Genomic DNA, 20,670 nt, shown 5'->3' with positions numbered 1-20,670 from the left:
ACTTTGTATTTTAACTTGTGTTTTGACACCAGTACTTTTACTTGTAATTGAGTATTTCAACAATGCAACAGTACTTGTACTCAAGTACAAATTTTGAGTACTCTTTCCAGCCCTGGTTTACATTTAAAAAGCTCTAATGAATAATTTTTGTTTTTTTCTAGACACATTAAATTGATTAGCTATATAAACTTTTTTATATATAATATATCATTGTATAAAATTAAAAAGGACAATCAGCTTTCTACCTTCATTCTGTAGGCGGCTTCACCTTTCCATGTCTTATTAGTCTGTACCAGGCCTCTCTTTGCTTTTATAAATATTTTGCCCTTCTTGAGGGATCAGCATCCTGTCGAGCCCTTTATCATCGCTGTTTCTCTGCTGCTGACATCTATGGAAATCATGGAAAGTGTTGATTGTGTACTTATTTGTACTGTTAGTGTTTTGTCCTGTACATGGAGATAGCGTTCAAAATTAGGGGCCAGTAAGAAAGGATGCATTAAATTGTAAAAAACTATTCCTCAGTTACATGGGGGTGTTGTATTACTTAAAGTGAGATATTTAATCATGTTGATAATGGAAGAAATATTACTATTGTATATATATTAAATAATATTGGTAATATTGGATAAATAGTGTTTAATGTTCTGACCTCTGGTAAAAATCTTATGTTAATGAAATCATTTAGAAAAAAAAAGCGTTAAAAATGTATTGTTTTATGAACATAATATAATATTATAATTACATTTATAGCATTTGCAAACATGCAACTCAATGCCTGAAGAAAGAGCCCAAGTCTGTAAGTTGGTTCTTTTATAACAGTTCAGTCTCAGTGAAAGTCAGATATGTTCAGTGAAAGTTAATAGGTTAAAAGCAGAGCATGCTCTATTTTGGAGAGGTGATGATGTGTCTGTGATTAATGATGCTTTATGTGAAGACACAATAGCATTACTTTCTTCCTCTAGGGAACAATCAACATAATGCAAATTAAACAGGTAGCTGTAGTTAAATAGTATTTTGTGATCAGACAAGTGACGAATCTTTTTAAATTTGCAGTGATTTCTGGGTATGAGCAGATGCAAAAGTGATGGCCTTTAGAAATGCTGTTTTTTGTTTCTAAGGATTTGGAGGTACATTCTTACACTCTTATCGGACTTTTTTCCAAATTCTTCAGAATTACTTTAACACAGGTAATATTTAATACTTGCTGATGAATAATTCCTCATGGGTTAGTAGATGCATAGTCTGTCTGACATCTAGTTGCTTGTGTTTTGAGGGAAAAAAGCAAAAACAATTGTAGGACTGTTTTTTAGAGATTTTATTACATTTATTAAATGTTGATAAATTATGTAGCCATATCCAAATGGTAATTTTGTAGGTGATGCTGCAGTGATCAAACACAGACCGAGGAGACGCATTATGGTATTATCCAGGTGTGATATTGCAGAAAAAACAGGACTGCATTTCCAAGTATTTGTTAGGATATTACTTTGGTTTAGATTGACATTTCTAGATAAACAAACACAGACCCATTTGATTCATTACTTAGTGAAATATTAATGTCCAAAATAGCTGCAGATGCTGTTTTTTGAAAATTATTTATAGCAAAATTGATTCTGAACAAGACCAGTTTAACATTCAGTAATTACCGGTACTCCACTGTATAAAGTAGAAAAATCAATCCTGCAAACCTTCACATAACACACGCAAGTATTCCGTTGTTGCATTATTATTATTATGTCAACACAGTCATATATAAAGTGATATATATATATATAATTTACTGGACCATCACACTGTAAATTTTGAAATGGATTCAGATTTTTCTAGCATTTTACAAAATGTTGTACATAGTAAAGGCACTGTGCTTGTTCCTTTTCTGCTCAATGAAAAAAGTAGTTGCAAAACATGTCCAAGCTCACATTTCAGCCCAAAATGGTACAGTATTGAGAATATTTATTAATATATATTTTTATTACTGTACAATGTAATATTACATACTGCCCAGTACGTAACTTTTAAAAAAATGTGCATTAATTAAAGAACAAGACATACTACAAATGTATACAAATACGTTTTAAAATACAATTTCAATGATATATCATTATTTTCTCCCTTTTTTGCTTCAAGGTAATGAGAGTTGGGGGATTATGTAATGTCGTATTTGAAAAAAATTCTTAATGATCCAAAACACAAGTTTCATATATATATATTTTTTACATTATATCACTTTTGGTCAATTTTGGTTTTGGGATGAATTATGACCGAGACTTGTTCTTTAGAGTTTTGCTTTGAACATCCTATTGGTCACAACATAACGGAAGAAACTTTTTCGATATCTGATCTTTATCTGATATTTTGCTTTGATCTCTTTTAAAAAAGCTGCTGAATCCATATAAGGGTGTGTCCTGTGGCATATTTTAAACATTACAACACAAGAAAGACTTTGGGTATCTAGGCAGGATGGTGCACAGTGTGTTTCTCTCTAAACTGAGATTGAACCTTCCCTAAAGCTGGTCTTTCCAATCAGAACGTTCAGCAGAATGGCCTTTCCCTCTCTGCACTCCTTTTGCGCCTTTTTGATGATGTCATCAAGTTGCGACTCATCCTCTCGGCCAATCAGGTAACCTTTGCCCCCATAACCGTCAGCTACAATATGATAATCTGCAAGTAGGAAATGGAACAGAACAGCACATGATGCAACTCATCACTATGAATGTTCAACATACAATATTTTACTTTAGAAAAGAGCTTGATCATAATATGAAACATTTTTGTTGATCGGAAGACAACATTTTACTGCAGATTCTAAACATAGCATTGACATTTAAACATGCAGTAAATAACCATTTAATGATGGTGCCAAAGCCTCTCACCTGTAAAGGCAAGACCGCAGGCCACGTTGCTCCCGAGCATAGGCACTTGTTCTCTGGAGATCTGACTCCAGCATGCATCATTTCCCACCAGAGCGATCACTGGGATCTGACGTGAGACGACAAGGGAGTCAATACAAGTTTTCGAGAGAAAAGCAGGTGGAAGCCACAGCGAGGATGTTTTTGAAGCCATATTCCAGCATCAGTTTCCACCAAAAATATTCAAGTTGGTTATAACAAAGTTACAGTATTCATTTTGTTCTTCAGAACACAAATGAAAATATTTATAATATTCTCTTATTTTATCATTCCCTCCATTGAAAGTTTCAATGGACTTTCAGTGCAAGAAATCTCTTAGTTTAGTAATTTCAGGCATCTTCATTTATAATTTGGATGACCTAGACGAGGTAAGCATTTTTACAAAAAACACATTTTTGAATACATTCTGAACATGATGCTGTAAAAGTTGCAATCAGTGGCTTAAAGGCTTGTTACGTTTGTTAAAGTTGCTAACCTTGTGACGTGTGAAGGTATCAAATTCAGCCACGCTATATCCGAGGGAACCATCGCCGTAAACGATCCATACCTGTCAACAAGATATTGGCTGTTTTTCACCCCAATAATGTGACTAGGGTTGAATTGTGACTAAATTGGTGCTCTGAAGAAAGAAAAAAATATATTTCACGGTGAGATTAAGACCTTACCTCAGACTCAGGTCGACAAAGCTTTGCTCCAAGAGCAAACCCTCCACCAACACCCAGAGTCCCAAAGGCCCCTGGTGCAAAGACAAGCCACAAGCCATGATGAACACAAACACTTTGAGTGGATTTGTCAGAGCTAGAAATTGTTGTGGAATTAGATTTGTACCAAAACTAAATTTGACTTTTCAAGAAATTTCCAAAACTATAATAACACTCTGAAAATGTAAATACTGAAACATGTTATTCAAATAAAATGGCAAAATCATGTATTATGAATATGCTGCCACAATTCTAGTACACTTGGAAGTAGGGCTGCACGATGTGTCGTTTAAGCATCAATATCGCGATGTACGAATCCACAATAGTCACATCGCAGGATGTGCGACATAGACTGTTGTAGTTGATCCGTTATTCATTAGCTGTATGGGCCAGAGAGCGCGAGCACGGGTGAGAGAGAGAGAGAGAGAGAGAGAGAGAGAGCGCGAGCGCCCGGCCAGCGACACACTAGATGTGTGGCGCAAGCATCTCAGCTGCGTGGCATGTCCGTTTTTAATTAGGCTCCCATGTTAACAGACGCCTATTTTTCACGTGACACGAAAGCGGGCTGGAAGCGTTTCCAGGCAAAATAGAATAGGAAAATATGTTTATATGTCATTTTGTACAGAGATAGATATTAATTCATGACACTTAGATGTTTGAAAGTCTATAGGTTGACATATATTCAGATATAAATGTAATTTAAAAAAGAAATTAAAAATTATTGATTTTCAAATATTGCACCTGTCACCGGCCTGTCTTCAAACAACACGAGCGCTGTCTTGCTCTCTCTCCCTCGCATTTAAAGCATTTAAAATGAGAATGTAATGCTCACCCCATTTTTGTTTGTAAGAAAAAATTAGATTTCATATCGCAATATATATCGCAGGAAAATAAAATATCGCAATGTAATTTTTTCCCAATATCGTGCAGCCCTACTTGGAAGTTTTTATGCTCTGCAACGTAATGCACCATAATGGCACAAAAATCTCATGTGGGCGGACTTAACAGCAGTCTACTCTCATTCGCTAGTGAGATTTGAATGGATAGCACCCTGACCTGAAAGTAGAGACTTAAGTGGTGCGAATTATGGAAAGTGATCTGAATGTGGTTCTCTTTTCTTTTTTAGTGGAACTGATTGTTTGTGTATTAGTAATTAATATTTAAGGTTTGGGTAGTCTTATACGTATAACTACTTTTTCGAAAAGTCGTCATCAGCATCATCTCCCTTCACAGCCGGACACTGAAAGGAACACTCTCTATTTTTAAAAATAGGCTCATTTTCCAACTCCCCTAGAGTTAAACAGTTCAGTTTTACAATTTTCGAAACCATTCAGCCGATCTTCGGGTCTAGCAGTAGCACTTTTAGCTTAGCTTAGCATAGATCATTGAATCTGATTAGACCGCTAGCATCTCGCTCATAAATGACCAAGGAGTTTCTATATTTTTCCTATTTAAAATCGAACTCTTCTGTAGTTATAATGTGTACTAAGACCGACGGAAAATTTTAAAGTGTGCGAGATGTGAATTTAAATTTGATTGATTTACAGAGGTATATGATGTCACAGTTGTTCGTGTCTAAAGACGCTGCACAGCTCAAATCAGTGTTCCGAAGTGAGGTAAACTTCATCAGATTTCCCCTGCTCAGGGAATAGGGAGCAATGAACACTGTGTAGGGACCATGTCAATGGGAACACAGTTCATGCACAGAGCTAGCTTCTAATGAGCTGATTATCTGAATCAGGTTCGTTAACAAAGAAAGACATACAATATGTGCAGAGCAGTGGGGCACGAGGACTTGAAATGAGAACCGCTGCTGTAACTACACAAACTAGCTGGGGACTATTTTAGGCACTGCATAATATCACTGTGCCTGCTGCACCCATGGTAAGCTTAAAGTGTTTTCGCCAGACCCAAAGATCGGCTGAAAGAATTCGAAAACAGTAGGAGGGATGGAAAATTTGCCTTTTTTCAAAAATAGTGGAATGTTCCTTTAAGGCAGCTAAATTAAGTTAATGTAAGATGATCGATAAAATCTATTTAAAAAAATCAGTGTAACATTTCTGTCTTTCTTTAACCCATTCAATAAACTATATTTCTAAAAACTACCTATACTGAATTGTAACTTGATCTTATATATATTAGATATAATACTTTAGTTTTAAACCCAGCTCAAAAATGATTATTTCTTTATGATTTTCAAATAAATAAATCAGATGTTCACATTTACTTTTTTTTTTTTTTTACAAGCACTTTTACACTTTTGTTATAAACGGTTTATAAAATACCCTCCCCTAAAGAGATATATTTTTACTATATAGGTTTTAAATGAATAAAATGGATAAGTGTGTGTAATGCATGTACAGTGTGCGGGTGTGTATTTTCAAAGAAGCCGGAGTCAGCTTAGAACTGTGAACATTTAAAAAAAAATCTTCCATAAGAGTTCAGAATTAATAGAGGATGATTCTATTCTATGGATAATTCTATTCTGTAGAATCAGAATTGTTTGTGGATTCTTTTAAAGTTGTTCAAATGTTCACAGTCTACAGACTTAACACTGGTTTCGTGTGTGACGGCTAACCTGGGTCCAGCCAGCGGATCGGGCCCCGTGGTCTCATGATATATGCAGCGCTGCCGACAAAATCACCCCCATCGGCCACTATGATGCTGTCCTCAGCCAAGAGCTCATCCACACGATGCAAAACACTCAGAGGGTTCAAATGCCTCTCTGTCTTCTCATCCGCTTTTGCTCTGAAGGCAAACATGGGCATTATGAGAAACTAAACGGGTAGAAGACATTAAACGTAGCCAAAAGAATATGGACAGACATCGCTTCTAATTAACAGGAGGGAATACTGCCAAATATTTGGTTGCATGTTTTCAGCCATGCAGTGTAGACATGATTGTTTCTCAAAATACTGAGAATCCAAGCAGGAGAGGTAAGATCACCTGTTAGCTTTCTCTTTGATGGCATCTCCCTCTTTCAGGCTCCTAGGCCATTCCTCTGGACATCTGTGTCCCTTCAGGGCTTTTGAGAGACGCAGGAGGAAAGAACCAGCATCGCCTAAATAAGTTGGGAAAGGAAACCTTGTTAAATAACAGGATACATGATATAGTTTCATTTTAGTGAATTAGTTGATTCACTGGTTACAGAGATATTAGTATTAAGGTATATGCTTTTATTTAGTGTTTCTTTAGTGTTAAAAGGTCACACCAAAGGGAGTTAATCTCTCCAATAGGAAAACACTTTGTTTGTAGTCCTACCATTATTTAAATGAAATAGCTAATGTCACCATTTTATACATTTGCATTATGTCTGCACACTATTTACTAGTTATAAGTGCTTTTCAGAAAGGTGGGCTTTGAAAGGACCGAAAGTAAAACAGAGCATTTCAGGAAGAGGGTGAAAAGAGCACAGTGTGAGAAACAATGTATTTTGTTAACTTTAAATTATGTAAATGTATTCTAGCAGACCGCAAAATATTACGATCTTGTAAATTAGTATAATATGAGCAATTTAATGTAAATGTATTTGCTCCACTTTTTGTGCAAATCTGCTAACTGTGAAAATAAATTTTAATCTCCATATGTTATAGTTACATTTTTATGTTTTTTAATATATTATTTAAAAGAAAAATGTAGTTGTTCACCTTGAATAGCCACTGTTGGCTTCCAGAACATGTCTGAGTTCTTCAGTAACTGACTCCTGTCTCTGTTGACGGCGATGATTTTGCTCCGTCTGTTCAGCACTCTTCCGTAACTCAGTCTGAAATCACACACTGTGCCTATGCACCAAACCAAACACATTCAGGAACAAGAACTAATAAACTAAGCAATCTAAATAGGGTCTTTGCACCGTGGTGTTCGGGCCCTAACTATGCAAAACCCAGGGTCCTGCACATATCCCAGTGGCGACGTTGCCCACCTGCCAGTAGCACAAGGTCAGCCTCTTTCAAGGCATCTCTCCTGTTCTGTCTAATGTGCAGTGGACTGTTCTTTCCCAGCATCCCTCGGGACATTCCACCCAGGAAGCAGGGAATGCCTAAAGATTCTAAGGCCTTTCTGTAACAGAAACATAGAAGGAAAAAAAAATCTAAAAATTGACAGTCATAGGTTCTGGGTGCTTTTGATCAATGATGTAAATCAGTGGTTGTTGTTGGTTTGGACTTAGAAACCAAATGTATTGGCTGATCAATATAATCTTTATATACAGTCCCAAAATTCTGGACACACATACTCAATTTATGTTTCATAGGATCTTTTAAATGATTTTGATCAAATGCAATTTGTAAATAACTTTTACACAGATGTGCCTGTGCATTTACAGAAACAACATTAAAAATGAATGGATAAAATGGACAGTGGAAGGTGAAGTCACCATACATAATTTTTCATTACAGTTTTAAAGCGTCCCAGGACTGGTTTCATGAATCTAGATAAAATATTGTGAGTGATACTAAAGAAGAAGAAACATGGATGGTATTGATGCATTTAGAATTTTTGTTCACTACAAAATTCTTATTCTTCACACTTTATCTCATACGTTGAGCAGGTGTTCCCACATTTTTGACTGGCAATGTATGGATTAATGTAATATGTCAGCATTACTGTCATTTACAGGAGGTGTTGTAGTGAGTAAATCTGGACTAGTGACCCAAAGGTCAGCATTTTACAGACCTGACAATGTGACCCGTGAACTGTTCAATGAACATCTGAAGAGAAGGCTACTCAGTTTACCTGACATCATCTGATGGTGTAGGGGGCAATGTCGCCTGACTGCCTAACAGTATGACGGGTTTCTTGGCTCTGCTCACCAATTCCACACACCTTTGGACCTGGGAAGAGTAAAGGGTGAAGAGCCACTCAAGTGCAATGTGATCTTATCTTCTGTATTTGGTGCAGAATTCAACATTTCAACATTTCCCCTTTAGATTTCTTGAGGTTTCTTTACTGGGGTCGGTTGCATAAAATATTTAGACTACTCTTACAAGTTAGTGATCTATCTAGTTTATGTTATGTGTTAGATTGAGACTTGATGATGATGATGATGATGATAAAATATTGTGTCATTATCATTAACATGATCAGTTGCATCTACTGTCTACCTTCCAATACTTTATATGCCAAAACAGGGTAGAGAAGTTTCACCTCATCCTCTGTGGCGTGTGGGATGTGAACAGGAAGTGGGGACAGATCACATGTCTCCCATGCTCCAGCAAACAAGTTTGATAAATGATTCTGGAGATACCTATAGGATGACAAGAATGACAGCTGTTTCAGTCATGCTAAAGAAAGTTAAATAAGAAACGGAACGTATAAGAAATTGGAGGCACGGCATATACTTTAATAAATAAAAATAAATAAATTATATAAAGTTTAAATACATTTAAAAAAAAATCAGCTAACACTGTGGAACCTTATAAATAAGAAACAACTTACAAAATCACTTTAGATAAATGGCATATATATATATAAATGATTATACCATGCAATGATTCTCCCCATCAGGCCTTTGGGAGTGTTTTTAGAGGCAGACTCTTTCTCCACCACATGGTAAGGGTACAGTGTGTCTATGGGAAACTCTATAAACACTGGGCCTGTGGAAAAGAAAAAAAAAACACTGTAGAATTATACTCACATAATTACAAACAGCACTCATTTACATATAATTATATAACTTATAAATGCAATTCAAGTTGCTCTATGAGATGAAACAAAACGTATGAATGTATATATGTATGAAATATGTATATACGTACTGCATGAAATTAGCTATTTTGACATTGAAACATTCTATTAATATGATTTGTGCAAATCCAAGGATTTTTTGTTTTTGTTGGTAACATTATATGAATTAAACTGAAATAATAAATAAAAACAATTATTATAATTATATAGAATTCAATTCATTTTTATGTTTTTGCTGGGTAACATTATATGAATTGAATGAAAAAAAGTTATATATATTTAGTCCAATTCATAAAGTTACCCACCAAAAAACTACATTTCCTTGGATTTGCACAAATGTACGCAGATGTACCTGGTGTGCCAGACTGTGCGATGGCCAAGGCTTTTCTGACAGTGGGAACAATTTCTCTCACGGTCCTCACTGATGCACAGAACTTACAGAGAGGCTTGAAGAGGGACATTTGGTCAATATCTTGAAGTGCACCTCTTCCCTGCAAAGAAACCATCAGACATAATACTGATGACCAGTGAATAAAGAGTATGATGCAGCTGACACCCAACGATTATTACACTGAAATTCAAATCATTAAAAGCCTTTCCACACCAATGACTTGAAATTGTAATAATTGTCATAATCATATTTTTCATTGTCTGCAACTTTTGGGTGCTTCCATAAAATGGATATCAAACTTGTTAACTACCAAAGAGTCATTCATGTTTAATTTTAAAAATCAAATCCTTGCTACCATGTTTCAAGGCTAGTTCCCCGAGAATCACACAGGAGTTGAGATAAAATCCAGTGTTTACACAAGACACAGATACAATTATGAAGAAAGATAAGGCAGTTATAGAAGTACAGTATAAGCCAACCAGAGCAGAGAGCTAACATGAAGGTGACATGCACATGAAGTGCTTGTGACTCACAGTCTGTACAGCACTTCCTGACCTGTAAGAGAGTAGCAGCGGCACCACCAATCAGAAGCAGCGGTGATTCGGCCATCTGAGCGTTCTTCACCGCAGTCACTGTGTTCGTCAGTCCTGGCCCTGCCGTCACCGCAGCCACACCAACTGTACCTACAGCAGCAAAACCAACGATTATCAGCTTCTCCTACTTCTTCTAACACGATGTGTCCACTTTTCTTTCGTTTGATTCAGTCTTACCGGAAAGTCTTGCTACGGCATCAGCAGCAAACACAGCTGTGGCCTCGTGGCGTGTGTCAACAATGCGGATGCCCAGTTTCTCACAGGCCACCAGGATGGGTGAGATGTGTCCTCCCACCAACGTGAAGACAAATTTGACCCCATGAGCTCGCAAAACCTCCGCCACGCTCTCTCCTCCATGTCGAGGGCTCTGTGTCTCAGTCTGGGAATGATACAATGAAATGTATATAGCAAAATATATTTTCATTCATTATGTGACTTACACACTGGGGAAAAAAATGATTGCAGAAGTTGTAAATAAAACAAAGATTATTGGAGTACATTTTACAATAAAATACTATTGTAGTCTTTCTACTTCAAAATATCATATTTAATGCAATGTTACTTGCTAAATTCATATATATATATATATATATATATATATATATATATATATATATATATATATATATATATATATATAAAAATTTTCAGGCAAATTTACTAACAATTTCTGAGTGAAATCTTTATACACCATTTTTTTTATTTTCAATGCTTCCAAGTGTGACAGAAAACATTAGGGCTGGACTTGGTTCTATGAATCAGTTGTTGATTGGATGTTGAGAACGGGAGGCAAATGAACGTGAGGTTGCAGGAGCGGTTTTAATGGACTAAATGATAGGAAAGTTCTGCATACATCACCAGAGATGTCCAGTTATGACATTTTGATTAAACATTGTGAGGTCAAAAAGATCACAAGAAGACCTACATCATGCATTTATAAAATAGGTGAATTTTCATTTAATGCCAACTTTTAATAATTAATGCATCATTTGTCCGATCTTTCTTAATGGATCAGTCGATCATTTTCAAATACTATGAATAATTTGTTCCCGAAACTGATTTGATATTTGAATTCAACTCACACGATCCAATCAGGGGAGCGTTTCCCAAAACCATAGTTGCTAACTAAGTTGGCAACTTTGTTGGTTGCAATACAATTTCCCATTGCCAACCAACTAAGTTGCTAACAGGTTAGCAACTATGGTTTTGGGAAACGCTCCCCTGATTGGATCGTGTGAGTTGAATTCAAATATCAAATCAGTTTCGGGAACAAATTATTCATAGTATTTGAAAATGATCGACTTAGTTGGTTCCCATTGCCAACCAACTAAGTTGCTAACAGGTTAGCAACTATGCTTTTGGGAAACGCACCCCAGAGCAGTTAGCAGCTCACTGGAGCTGTAGATCATCAGTAAGTAAAAACTACTTACAAAGTTCATTTCAATCTGTTCCCTCTCGAGGCGGTAACTCAACATTACGTCAGCTAAGACGTATATGGGAACTCTTCCCTTCTCCACTTTCACTGAAATCTTATTGGCTAACGCCAGCTGGGGACAGCTGGCCAATTGACGCGAAGCATGCAAATACTGGCAGGTAAGCGTGCAGTATAAAATGCATGGGCGCGAAAATTACGTCAGAATCTCTTTCTTCACGCTAGAAGTCTTATCTAAGTCATCGTGGAAGTTGCAATAGAGGACTACTCACCCTGTTTTTCCTCTCCGCATCCGATGGCTGCTAATGCTAGATTCGGACCTTCACCAGTTCTGTGTGACCTGCCTGGGATTCTCAGACGGACCACACTTGCGCCCACTGTACCGAGCTGCCAGTGCGCGCCCCTCAGAGCCAGAGTGGCTCGGAGGACGGCGGGAATGAGGCCCACTGCCGCCAGCGAGCCGCTGATGGGCCCTCCCCCGCCCGAAGACGAGTTTGACGTCGGCGTGGTGGACTATAGCTTCCACGAACTTCGTCCTCTTCGGAGCTGGCGAGGAGAACGACTCCATGTCGCTTCGACGTCGAAAAAGGTTTGGGCCTCTCAGTGGGACCGCCCCGACCAAGAGGGCCCTGAGACCTCCAGGAGAAGCTCGTCAGGGTCTTCGGAAAGGTCGTCACGGAGCTGAGTCTCGCTTGCAACGTGCATGACGAGCCTGTGATAGGTAACTAGACTCGTGGCTCCTCCAGTCGAGCTGCTACCAGATGGCATTTAGGCATGCAAGAGTTCGTGGTGAAATCGTGGGCTGCACCCCAATCGGCGCGCACCCACTCTGCTACGAAGGCCATATCACGCACGTGGACGGGACGGAAACCCTCCCGTCTAGGAGACTGTTACCACACACCTGTGCTCGTCTCCCTCTGCTTTTGGTCCGGACCACAGTCTAGAAAGAGCGAGTGCAGCTTCTGCTCTTCATGCCAGGGCAATACTCAAGGTGTTTCAGGCAAACGGCGGCACAGTAGCGCTGACGTCATCAGGATCTGCACGCGGCAACTGATCTCGCGCTGATTGCTATTAAGCGCTCTGCTCAGCTGTTTCACGGAGCTCATGGTCATCTTTACAGGCACCTATGGCTTACCCTAGCTGTCCTGAAAGACGCAGACCGTAGGCCGCTCCTAAACGTTCCAGTTGCTCCCTCCGGCCTCTTTGGTGACGTCATGGAGCTATTCTCAGAGACGCAGAAAGCGCGCCTAAGTATGAGCCATGTCATACCCAGTCGCTCACCCCAGTCTTCTTCTGCGAGATTCTTATGCACCGGGCCAGGCTCTAAAACCAGCTAAAATAACCCGCAGTGGCACCCCGCTCTGAATCGGACGCTCGTTTCTGCCAAAACCAGCAGTGGTAAGAGCCTGGAAGGTAACGTCAGGGTCAGTTGAGGATCCCGCGCCGCGAGAGAGCCAGCGCGCCATACGAGCCGTCTCCCTGACGGTGAAAGAGTGAGTGAGCGGGAGGCCCCGCCCCCAAGCGCCATGTTCATATGCATCATGTCCCCCATTTCCTTCGGGCGACGATTGCTATGTCTGTTTGAATGCTGTTTGTGTGAGTTCCACAATAAAAGCAGGTATACAATCAGCGAAAGAGCTTTACTGCCTCTTACACTCATCTCTGTGTCACTCGCCCTGTCTCAGAACAGTGCAGAGCCACAACCCATGATTATACTGGCCTCGCGAGAGTGCTAACACCACATAAACACGGTGTCACCCTCAATGTTCAGATGCATCATGTCCCCCATGTTTCTTCGGGCGACGATTGCTATATGTCTGTTTGAATGCTGTTTGTGTGAGTTCCACAATAAAAGCATGTTACAATCAACTAAAGAGCTTTACTTCCTCTTACACTCATCTCTGTGTCACTCGCCCTGTCTCAGAACAGTGCAGAGCCACAACCCATGATTATACTGGCCTCGCGAGAGTGCCAACACCACATAAATACGGTGTCACCCTCAATGTTCAGATGCATCATGTCCCCCATGTTTCTTCGGGCGACGATTGCTATGTCTGTTTGAATGCTGTTTGTGTGAGTTCCACAATAAAAGCATCTTACAATCAACAAAAGAGCTTTACTTCCTCTTACACTCATCTCTGTCACTCGCCCTGTCTCAGAACAGTGCAGAGCCACAACCTATTATTATAATGGCCTCGCGAAGGAGCGATAGTGCCAACACCACAAAGACACATGCATCATGTCCCCCACATCACTATGGGTGACGATTGCTATATGTGTTTAAATGATGTTTTTGTGAGTAAAAATTGTACTAAAGAAGCAGGGCGGGGCCCTGATTAAAAGAAGCCATCAGTGGCTGTAGAGGTAACGCGTCCGCCGTGTCATCTCATGGACGGTAAGAGGGCTATCCGGGGCGTTTCACCGTGGATACTGGGAATAATTCACGACGGATATTCTCTCCAATTCAAACGCAGACCTCCCCGCTTCAATGGCGTGGTCCCGTCATTGACTTTGCCCCAAAACCGTCCTGTTCTGCGACAGGAAGTTCTCAGTCTGCTCGAGAGAGAGCGATAGAGCGAAATTTCCCCTCAGATCGAGCGGAATGCGCATGTTGAATTATCTGGACGATTGGCTGATTTTAGCCCACTCAAGAGATGTGCTATCAGTCACGTGGAAACAATGCTTCGCCGTTTGGATATGCTGGGACTGCGTGTGAATATGCAGAAGAGCGTGTTTTTACGAGTCGGACTGTAACATATCTGGGAATATGTTTGGACTCGATGGCGATACAAGCCCATCTCTCTCTAGAGCATTTCATCGACTCTGCGCTGTTTCTGACTGGGCAGGTCGTTTGCACTGAGGGAATTTCAGAGGCTTCTGGGACTGATGGCGGCGGCTTCTTCAGTGTGCCATCTGGGTCTGCTACATTGCGGCCGCTACAGTTTTGGCTGTAACTCGAGTTCCGCCGAGGGCGTGGTCTTCGGTCCACAAGCACCTACGGTCATTCACAGTTGCGTCAGCACTCTGAGACCGTGGAACAGCCCGGATATGTTCAGCCCAGGAGTTCTTTTCTCTGCGAACGCGATCTAGGCTGGGGAGCAGTGCGTCTGGGCCTGTGGTCGGAGTCACAGAGAAGGTGACACATACCGTTTGGAATAATGGAAGCGGTGTCCTAATATCCCTGCAAGCCTTTCGGTCGAGATTGGAGCGGAAACATGTACTGATTCAAACCGACAACACGTCTGTGGTCTCGTACATAAATCGCCAGGACGGCGTGCGCTCCAGAGCTCTATTCAAACAGGCAGCGAGTTTCCTGTTGTGGGCGGACCGACACTTAATCTCCATAGGAGCGTCGCACATCCCCGGTACTTTGAACCGTGGAGTGAGCATGCTTTTGAGGAACGGGATTCCTCAAGGAGATGTTGGCTTCACCCAAGATCAGATCTAATGATTTGGGAGGGAGGAAGTGGATTTGTTTGCCACGAGCGAGAACACGTTTGCTATCTCACTCCCCCTGCTGGGAGATGCTCTGACATCGCGCTGGCCGGAAGCCAGGCTTACACATTCCCTCCTGTGAAGATTCTGCCTGTGTTGTGCAAAATCAGGGAGGAGAAAGCATCAGTTATACTCGTGGCCCCGAACTGGCCGAATCAGCCCTGGTTCGCGGACCTGAGAGAGTTACTGATGGCTCCCCCATGGCGAATCCCCCTCAAGCAGGACCTGCTGTCTCAGGCGAATGGCACAATATAGCACCCCAGCCCCGAGCTGTGGAACCTTCATGTCTGGCCGCTGCGGGGACCCTAATGAGCGGGACTCTCTGCACTGACGAGTGCTAAACACACTTACTGAGACGCGAGCATCATCAAACATTCGCTGCTACGCGCAGAAGTGGTGAGTTTTCACAAAATGGTGCGAGAACATTTATATTGACCCGGGTGACCTGTTCCGTGTCGGATGTTTTGCGCTTTCTACAGCACAGTTGGAAAGCGGGAGTTTGAAACCATCCACGCTGAAGGTGTATGTGACCGCTATTGCCGCTTTCGTTCCCCGGTTACGGGTAAACGATCGGTAAGCACGCTCTGGTATTCAGTTTTCTCAGGGGAGCAAGTCGATTGTGTACTTCATGGCCGCCCTCCGTGCCGCCGTGGGATTTTGCTCTAGTTTTGAGGGCTCTATCTCTTATTACCGTTCGAGCCATTAGCTTCGATTGCGGTTAAGGAGCTTCCCTGAAGACTGCCTTGCCTCTTGCTCTCGCCTCAGCGAAGTGCCTTGGAGAATTTCGTGAGTGTTTGGTGAATGATATTGCATTGGTTTCGGGCCTGGCGACTGTAATGTCACTCTCCGGCCGAGACCGGGTTTCGTTTCGAAGTCACTCAATACACCGTTTTGTTTCCCTGCCCGCCTTATCTGTTGAGCCGTCAGCCTCGCGTGACGCTGATGCTCAGAGCGCCAGGACCCTGTTAGGGTTTTACGGATGTATATGAATTGCTCGGGCGCCTTTCGTCAGTCGGACCAGCTGTTCGTGTGCTTGGTGGATGTAATAAGGAACGTGCTGTTTCTAAACAGAGACTTTCTCACTGGATCGTGGACGCTATCAAATGCCAGGGGAAGGATTACCCCCTCAACATCAGAGCTCATTCTGCGAGGACATTATAAATGCTTCCTGATGGGCCTGGTCTAGAGGTATGTCTGTCCAGTATTTATGTTTTGCTGCTGGCTGGTCTTCCCAGAACACAATCGCCAGGTTTTACAAGCTGGATGTACCCTCTGTAGCGTCACATGTTTTTCGGTGAGTTAAATTTTTATTCATTAAAGCTGTTATAACCAGCTATACAGTAGTTACCATGGCTGCTAACTCTGTGTTATGGTTGAAATGGTTTATGCAGCAGTCACCGCAAACGCCGTCGACTCTGTTTAACTCTCATGCTTGAGTGCTTATTGCTTAGTGTCTGCCCTGGTTAGTGCAGATTTCGATATATTGCTTGAAGTTATGCATATTTTGTTAGGGTCGGAGCAGATGTCTCATTGGCCTAGTTCCGCCTATCAGATGCAAGCACTCTTAGCGACACGGCCATTGGCTAGAACTGTACTGCTTGTGTGAGGGTGATTGACTCCGTTCAGGGCTTATCTTCACTGCTCTCACGGCGGGATTTTATACAGTTCCCATATACGTCTTAGCTGACGTAATGTTGAGTTACCGCCTCGAGAGGGAACGTCTCCGGTTACTATCGTAACCTCGGTTCCCTGAGAAGCGGGAACGAGACATTACGTTAGCCGCCGTGGTCGCTGTTTGATCAGCTGTGCTAGGGTTCAGTCGTGATTCTGACGTAATTTTCGCGCCCATGCATTTTATACTGCACGCTTACCCGCCAGTATTTGCATGCTTCGCGTCAATTGGCCAGCTGTCCCCAGCTGGCGTTAGCCAATAAGATTTCAGTGAAAGTGGAGAAGGGAAGAGTTCCCATATACGTCTTAGCTGACGTAATGTCTCGTTCCCGCCTCTCAGGGAACCGAGGTTACGATAGTAACCGGAGACGTTTTCACACAAAGATATCAATTGACTTTGGAAATGTTTAAATAAAAATAAATCCTTGTTTAAAAAAATTGAATGCCAGTCAAATCTTATTTTGTTCCTTTGTTCTTCCAAAAAAATGAACTAGACAGGGTTTCTGCAGAGACACTCATTACCGGTTTTACTTGTTCACTTATTCATTACAAATAAAACCATAAGCTGTCATATACATTTCTGGCAATGCAATACAAATGTTTTATAGGTGAAAAATTGCTTAGTGTTGGGAGTCTGGCCAGGTGACAGCAGGCCTGTTATTAGAGCATTACAGCACCTTTTGCTTTGGTGAAAATACATAAATAAATCAACAATAACCCAAGTCCTGCTGTTGTTGTTACGCAAGAGTAGCCATACTCGTGTACACCTGACACACACCCTTGTGCAAAACTGTGCTTCTTCACCTGGTAGTTTACAAATTACAATTGTTTTATAGTTATGAAACATGCATGTTATTATTATTGTGAAAGTCACTACTAGACTACACAACTACGTTGTGAAATGTTTATAGATTATAATGCAGATTCGTCACAATGTTCCATACCTTATGAAACAGTTGGTAAAGTAAGCCCAGTTTATAAGATGCAAGGATCACAGCCCCAAGGACAGCACCCAGAGAGCAGCTCAAAACCACGGTAATGTCCATCGCTAAAGTGGGTTGGTGGTTTACGACCTAAAGTCCACCTGTCCAGCAAATGCAGGAAAACAAGTGAATCAGCAAGCCGCTAACAGTGCCGTGGGTTTCAAAATCGACTTCTCCCGTGGGCAAAAAAACGAGACAGCGGTTATTATTCAAAACGCTGTCGTGTATGGTGTTGTTATGGCCTAAATAAGGTCAGACAACACCGTACCTGCCAGCTCTTCCTCCCTGCTCCAGTTGCTGCTGAGGCTGATGAATGCACTCCTGTTGACGGCGTCAGGAAAACAAACAGAAAGTACTGAATGGAACGAGTGAGAGCGTGTTACGCAATGGGCGGAACAACTGTTACGCTTTTTGCGTAGTTGCCTGTCCTTTCACATTCAGCGCACTCAGTTAATTATCTTTGAGAATAGCAGGCTGCGCCATACCGTGATTGACAGCGCAGTCATCCAAACGGAGGCTGGAACGTATCTCTGTTACTCTAGTAACGTACTGTACAACCACCAGGAAACACATGAGTAGTGTCATTGATAGGTTGCTGTTTTTGTTATTTTTTTGTTTGTCTGTGAGAGACCACGGTGAGAACATTTTTTCCCCCAGAAATAATTATTTAAATTGAAGTGTATAAGTCATTTTCATACAGTGGTATTGTTTTTGGAGTTAATAATATATTAAAACTAAGGCGTAAAGTTAGCAACATATACGCAAAAGCTCTAAAGACGTTATCCCCAGGATTCACAGGCTTAATCTAAACCCTGTCTGTGACCTACATAATATAACATATTTGTGATTTTGCTGTAAACATGTTTTATAATGCATAACTAACAGGGGAGCTCCATTAAGTACACGACTCAATAGTGGATTTACATAAACCATATATACTTCTTGAAGACTATTACTAAAATGTCTATTTATCATCTGACTGGATAATGTTTGGTAACAGACATGGAACAGGTGTCTGAGTGATGTATGTGTGACATTGTGTAGAATTCACTTTTGTCAACACTGCTTTAGATGAGTCTAAGTCATGTAAACAAACAAATCTACCTAAAGTAACTAAACATAAGTTATCTATTTTATTTGTCCATTTGCAATATTGATAATTTAAGGAACATATGTGTTAGACAAAAAGTGAGTTACATCAGTTATTAACTCAACATTTAAATGCAGTATATCACAGATATATGACAGAGGAGACTGAATCTTTTCTGGATGTTACAGAGACAGATGAGACGTGTGTTTATCTGCTTCAGAGAAACTGATGAAGCAATGCTGCCATCGCGGGGTTTGTGTAAGTACACTACAAAAATAAATGCAACATTTTAAATCTTAAGTTGTATTTTATTTTAATGTAATTTTATACAACTATTACACCTCTTTTCTTATTCTTGATTTCTGTGCATTTGCTGCAGATCTTTTGTGGTGGAGCAGGACCTGCAAGGAAAGGTGAAAAAAGGGAAAACCTGAAACAAAAGAATAATGTAATGACCTTTTGTATTGTGTATGTGTATTTTTGTAGGACATGAACATTTCTGTAGACTGGTGTGGGCACTGAGGATGGAGAAGACCACAGCATCATCCTGGAAATGATCGAGAGTCACAGATGAGATGCTCCCTCACTTCACCTGCCCTTTGCGGTCTCATCAGGACCAGATGCTACTGTTGTGTCTTCATCCTCAGTTTGAATACCAGGGAACACTTGTTAGGTAAAAACTGTTAGTCTGAATGCACTGTAAGTCACTTTGGATAAATTTATAATTTATTTATAAATTTTAACCACTTTAGTGGTTTAGCCCACTACAAAAATAATAAATCAATGCATGTACAACTCTGTGTAAATGTTTTTCAGGTAGTCGTGCTCATGGGGTGCAGGCACACGAAAGTTTGGAGCAGACACAGCAGTAAGATTGTCCTGCACGTGTTCTTCTGCTCTAGCTTCAAGGTTGTGTGGTTCAGAGAGCTGTCATCAAGGTCTTCCTCATCCTGTTGCTCAACGACATCCGCATTGAGAAGAGTGAGATTGTGAAGTGCAGCAGCAGAACTGTATCAGCTGTGTTCAGATGGCAGGAGGATGTTGGGTTCACCAAGGATGTGTTGTTGACTTGTATATGTATGCATTTATTGTGATGCTTACTTTTATACATAGTTTTAATCATTTAGACATTTTTTTTTTTGTTCTCAGTAAATAAAATGTAAATATTTTATCCATTCATGTATTAATTGCTTGACTAAAAATTGATGTATTCACATCGACTGCATTTGTTTACCTAGTATATATTCATAGCTATGTCACAAAAGAAAATAAATGTAGCTTATTTTACTAAAATATAATTAATTTTTTTTTATATATGATTATTGGTTGCCATTTATCGTTATTATTGCATGTAAGTGTTGGGGTGGGCAAAATATGCAATTCATTATGGGGTAATTTTAATTTTTGAATAGTAATACTTACATTTTTAGAGTATCAAATCAGCAGTCTTCTACAAAGGTGAGATCTTCGAGCAGCTGATCGAAGTACCCCTTTGTGCAGATACTGCAGAGCCGCTGTGTGACGTTTGTGCACCCGACCCTCTTTTTTATTGTTATTACCAAATTATTACATAAAAGATCATGGTAAGACGGTTGTATCTAACAATAAACAATCATAGTCCCATAAAACAGTAAATAAAAAAAACAATTAAATTTTATTGTTAAATAATTGAAAAAAATATTCAAGAGATAACGATTTTGGGTTTTCTAACAATAGAAAA

General features: G+C 40.4%; 1 protein-coding gene and 1 long non-coding RNA gene across 4 annotated transcripts; one reads left to right on the top strand and one right to left on the bottom strand.

Moving 5' to 3' along the window:
* Window positions 1-1,300: 1,300 nt before the first annotated feature.
* LOC127934199 (2-hydroxyacyl-CoA lyase 2) lies at window positions 1,301-18,262 on the bottom strand. 2 transcript variants are annotated; one of them, XM_052531424.1, is made up of 16 exons: window positions 18,129-18,262; window positions 17,822-17,961; window positions 10,457-10,658; window positions 10,242-10,369; window positions 9,648-9,786; window positions 9,093-9,204; window positions 8,756-8,855; window positions 8,345-8,442; window positions 7,533-7,669; window positions 7,258-7,392; window positions 6,557-6,671; window positions 6,189-6,358; window positions 3,575-3,645; window positions 3,385-3,456; window positions 2,874-2,979; window positions 1,301-2,661 (listed from the first exon to the last, which is right to left on the bottom strand). In XM_052531424.1, the coding sequence occupies exons 2-16, from the start codon at window positions 17,921-17,923 to the stop codon at window positions 2,483-2,485; spliced, it is 1,866 nt and encodes a 621-aa protein (XP_052387384.1). In that variant the 5' UTR covers window positions 17,924-17,961; window positions 18,129-18,262; the 3' UTR covers window positions 1,301-2,482. The 2 variants fall into 2 exon arrangements, with proteins under 2 accessions (XP_052387384.1, XP_052387385.1); XM_052531425.1 differs by lacking the exon at window positions 18,129-18,262 and having other exon boundaries at window positions 17,822-18,084.
* A 52-nt stretch (window positions 18,263-18,314) lies between these two features.
* Window positions 18,315-20,451, top strand: LOC127934201 (uncharacterized). 2 transcript variants are annotated; one of them, XR_008147719.1, is made up of 4 exons: window positions 18,315-18,495; window positions 19,139-19,208; window positions 19,330-19,623; window positions 19,767-20,451. It is a non-coding gene; the product is annotated as an uncharacterized LOC127934201 (long non-coding RNA). The 2 variants fall into 2 exon arrangements; XR_008147718.1 differs by having other exon boundaries at window positions 18,359-19,208; window positions 19,767-20,450.
* Window positions 20,452-20,670: the final 219 nt, after the last annotated feature.

The sequence above is a fragment of the Carassius gibelio genome, chromosome A18 (assembly GCF_023724105.1).
Source record: "Carassius gibelio isolate Cgi1373 ecotype wild population from Czech Republic chromosome A18, carGib1.2-hapl.c, whole genome shotgun sequence".
Classification (NCBI taxonomy): domain Eukaryota; kingdom Metazoa; phylum Chordata; class Actinopteri; order Cypriniformes; family Cyprinidae; genus Carassius; species Carassius gibelio.
The sequence above is the reverse complement of the archived record's forward strand: the minus strand, read 5'-3'. Positions and strand labels throughout refer to the sequence as shown.

Coding starts and splice junctions, on each gene's coding strand:
- LOC127934199 (XM_052531424.1), bottom strand. CDS start 17,923: ATGGACATTACCGTGGTTTTGAGCTGCTCTCTGGGTGCTGTCCTTGGG. Junction 8,443..8,755: donor CACACGCCACAGAGGATGAG/GTGAAACTTCTC, acceptor TACTCTTCCCAG/GTCCAAAGGTGTGTGGAATT. Junction 7,670..8,344: donor ACACCATCAGATGATGTCAG/GTAAACTGAGTA, acceptor TTTCTGTTACAG/AAAGGCCTTAGAATCTTTAG.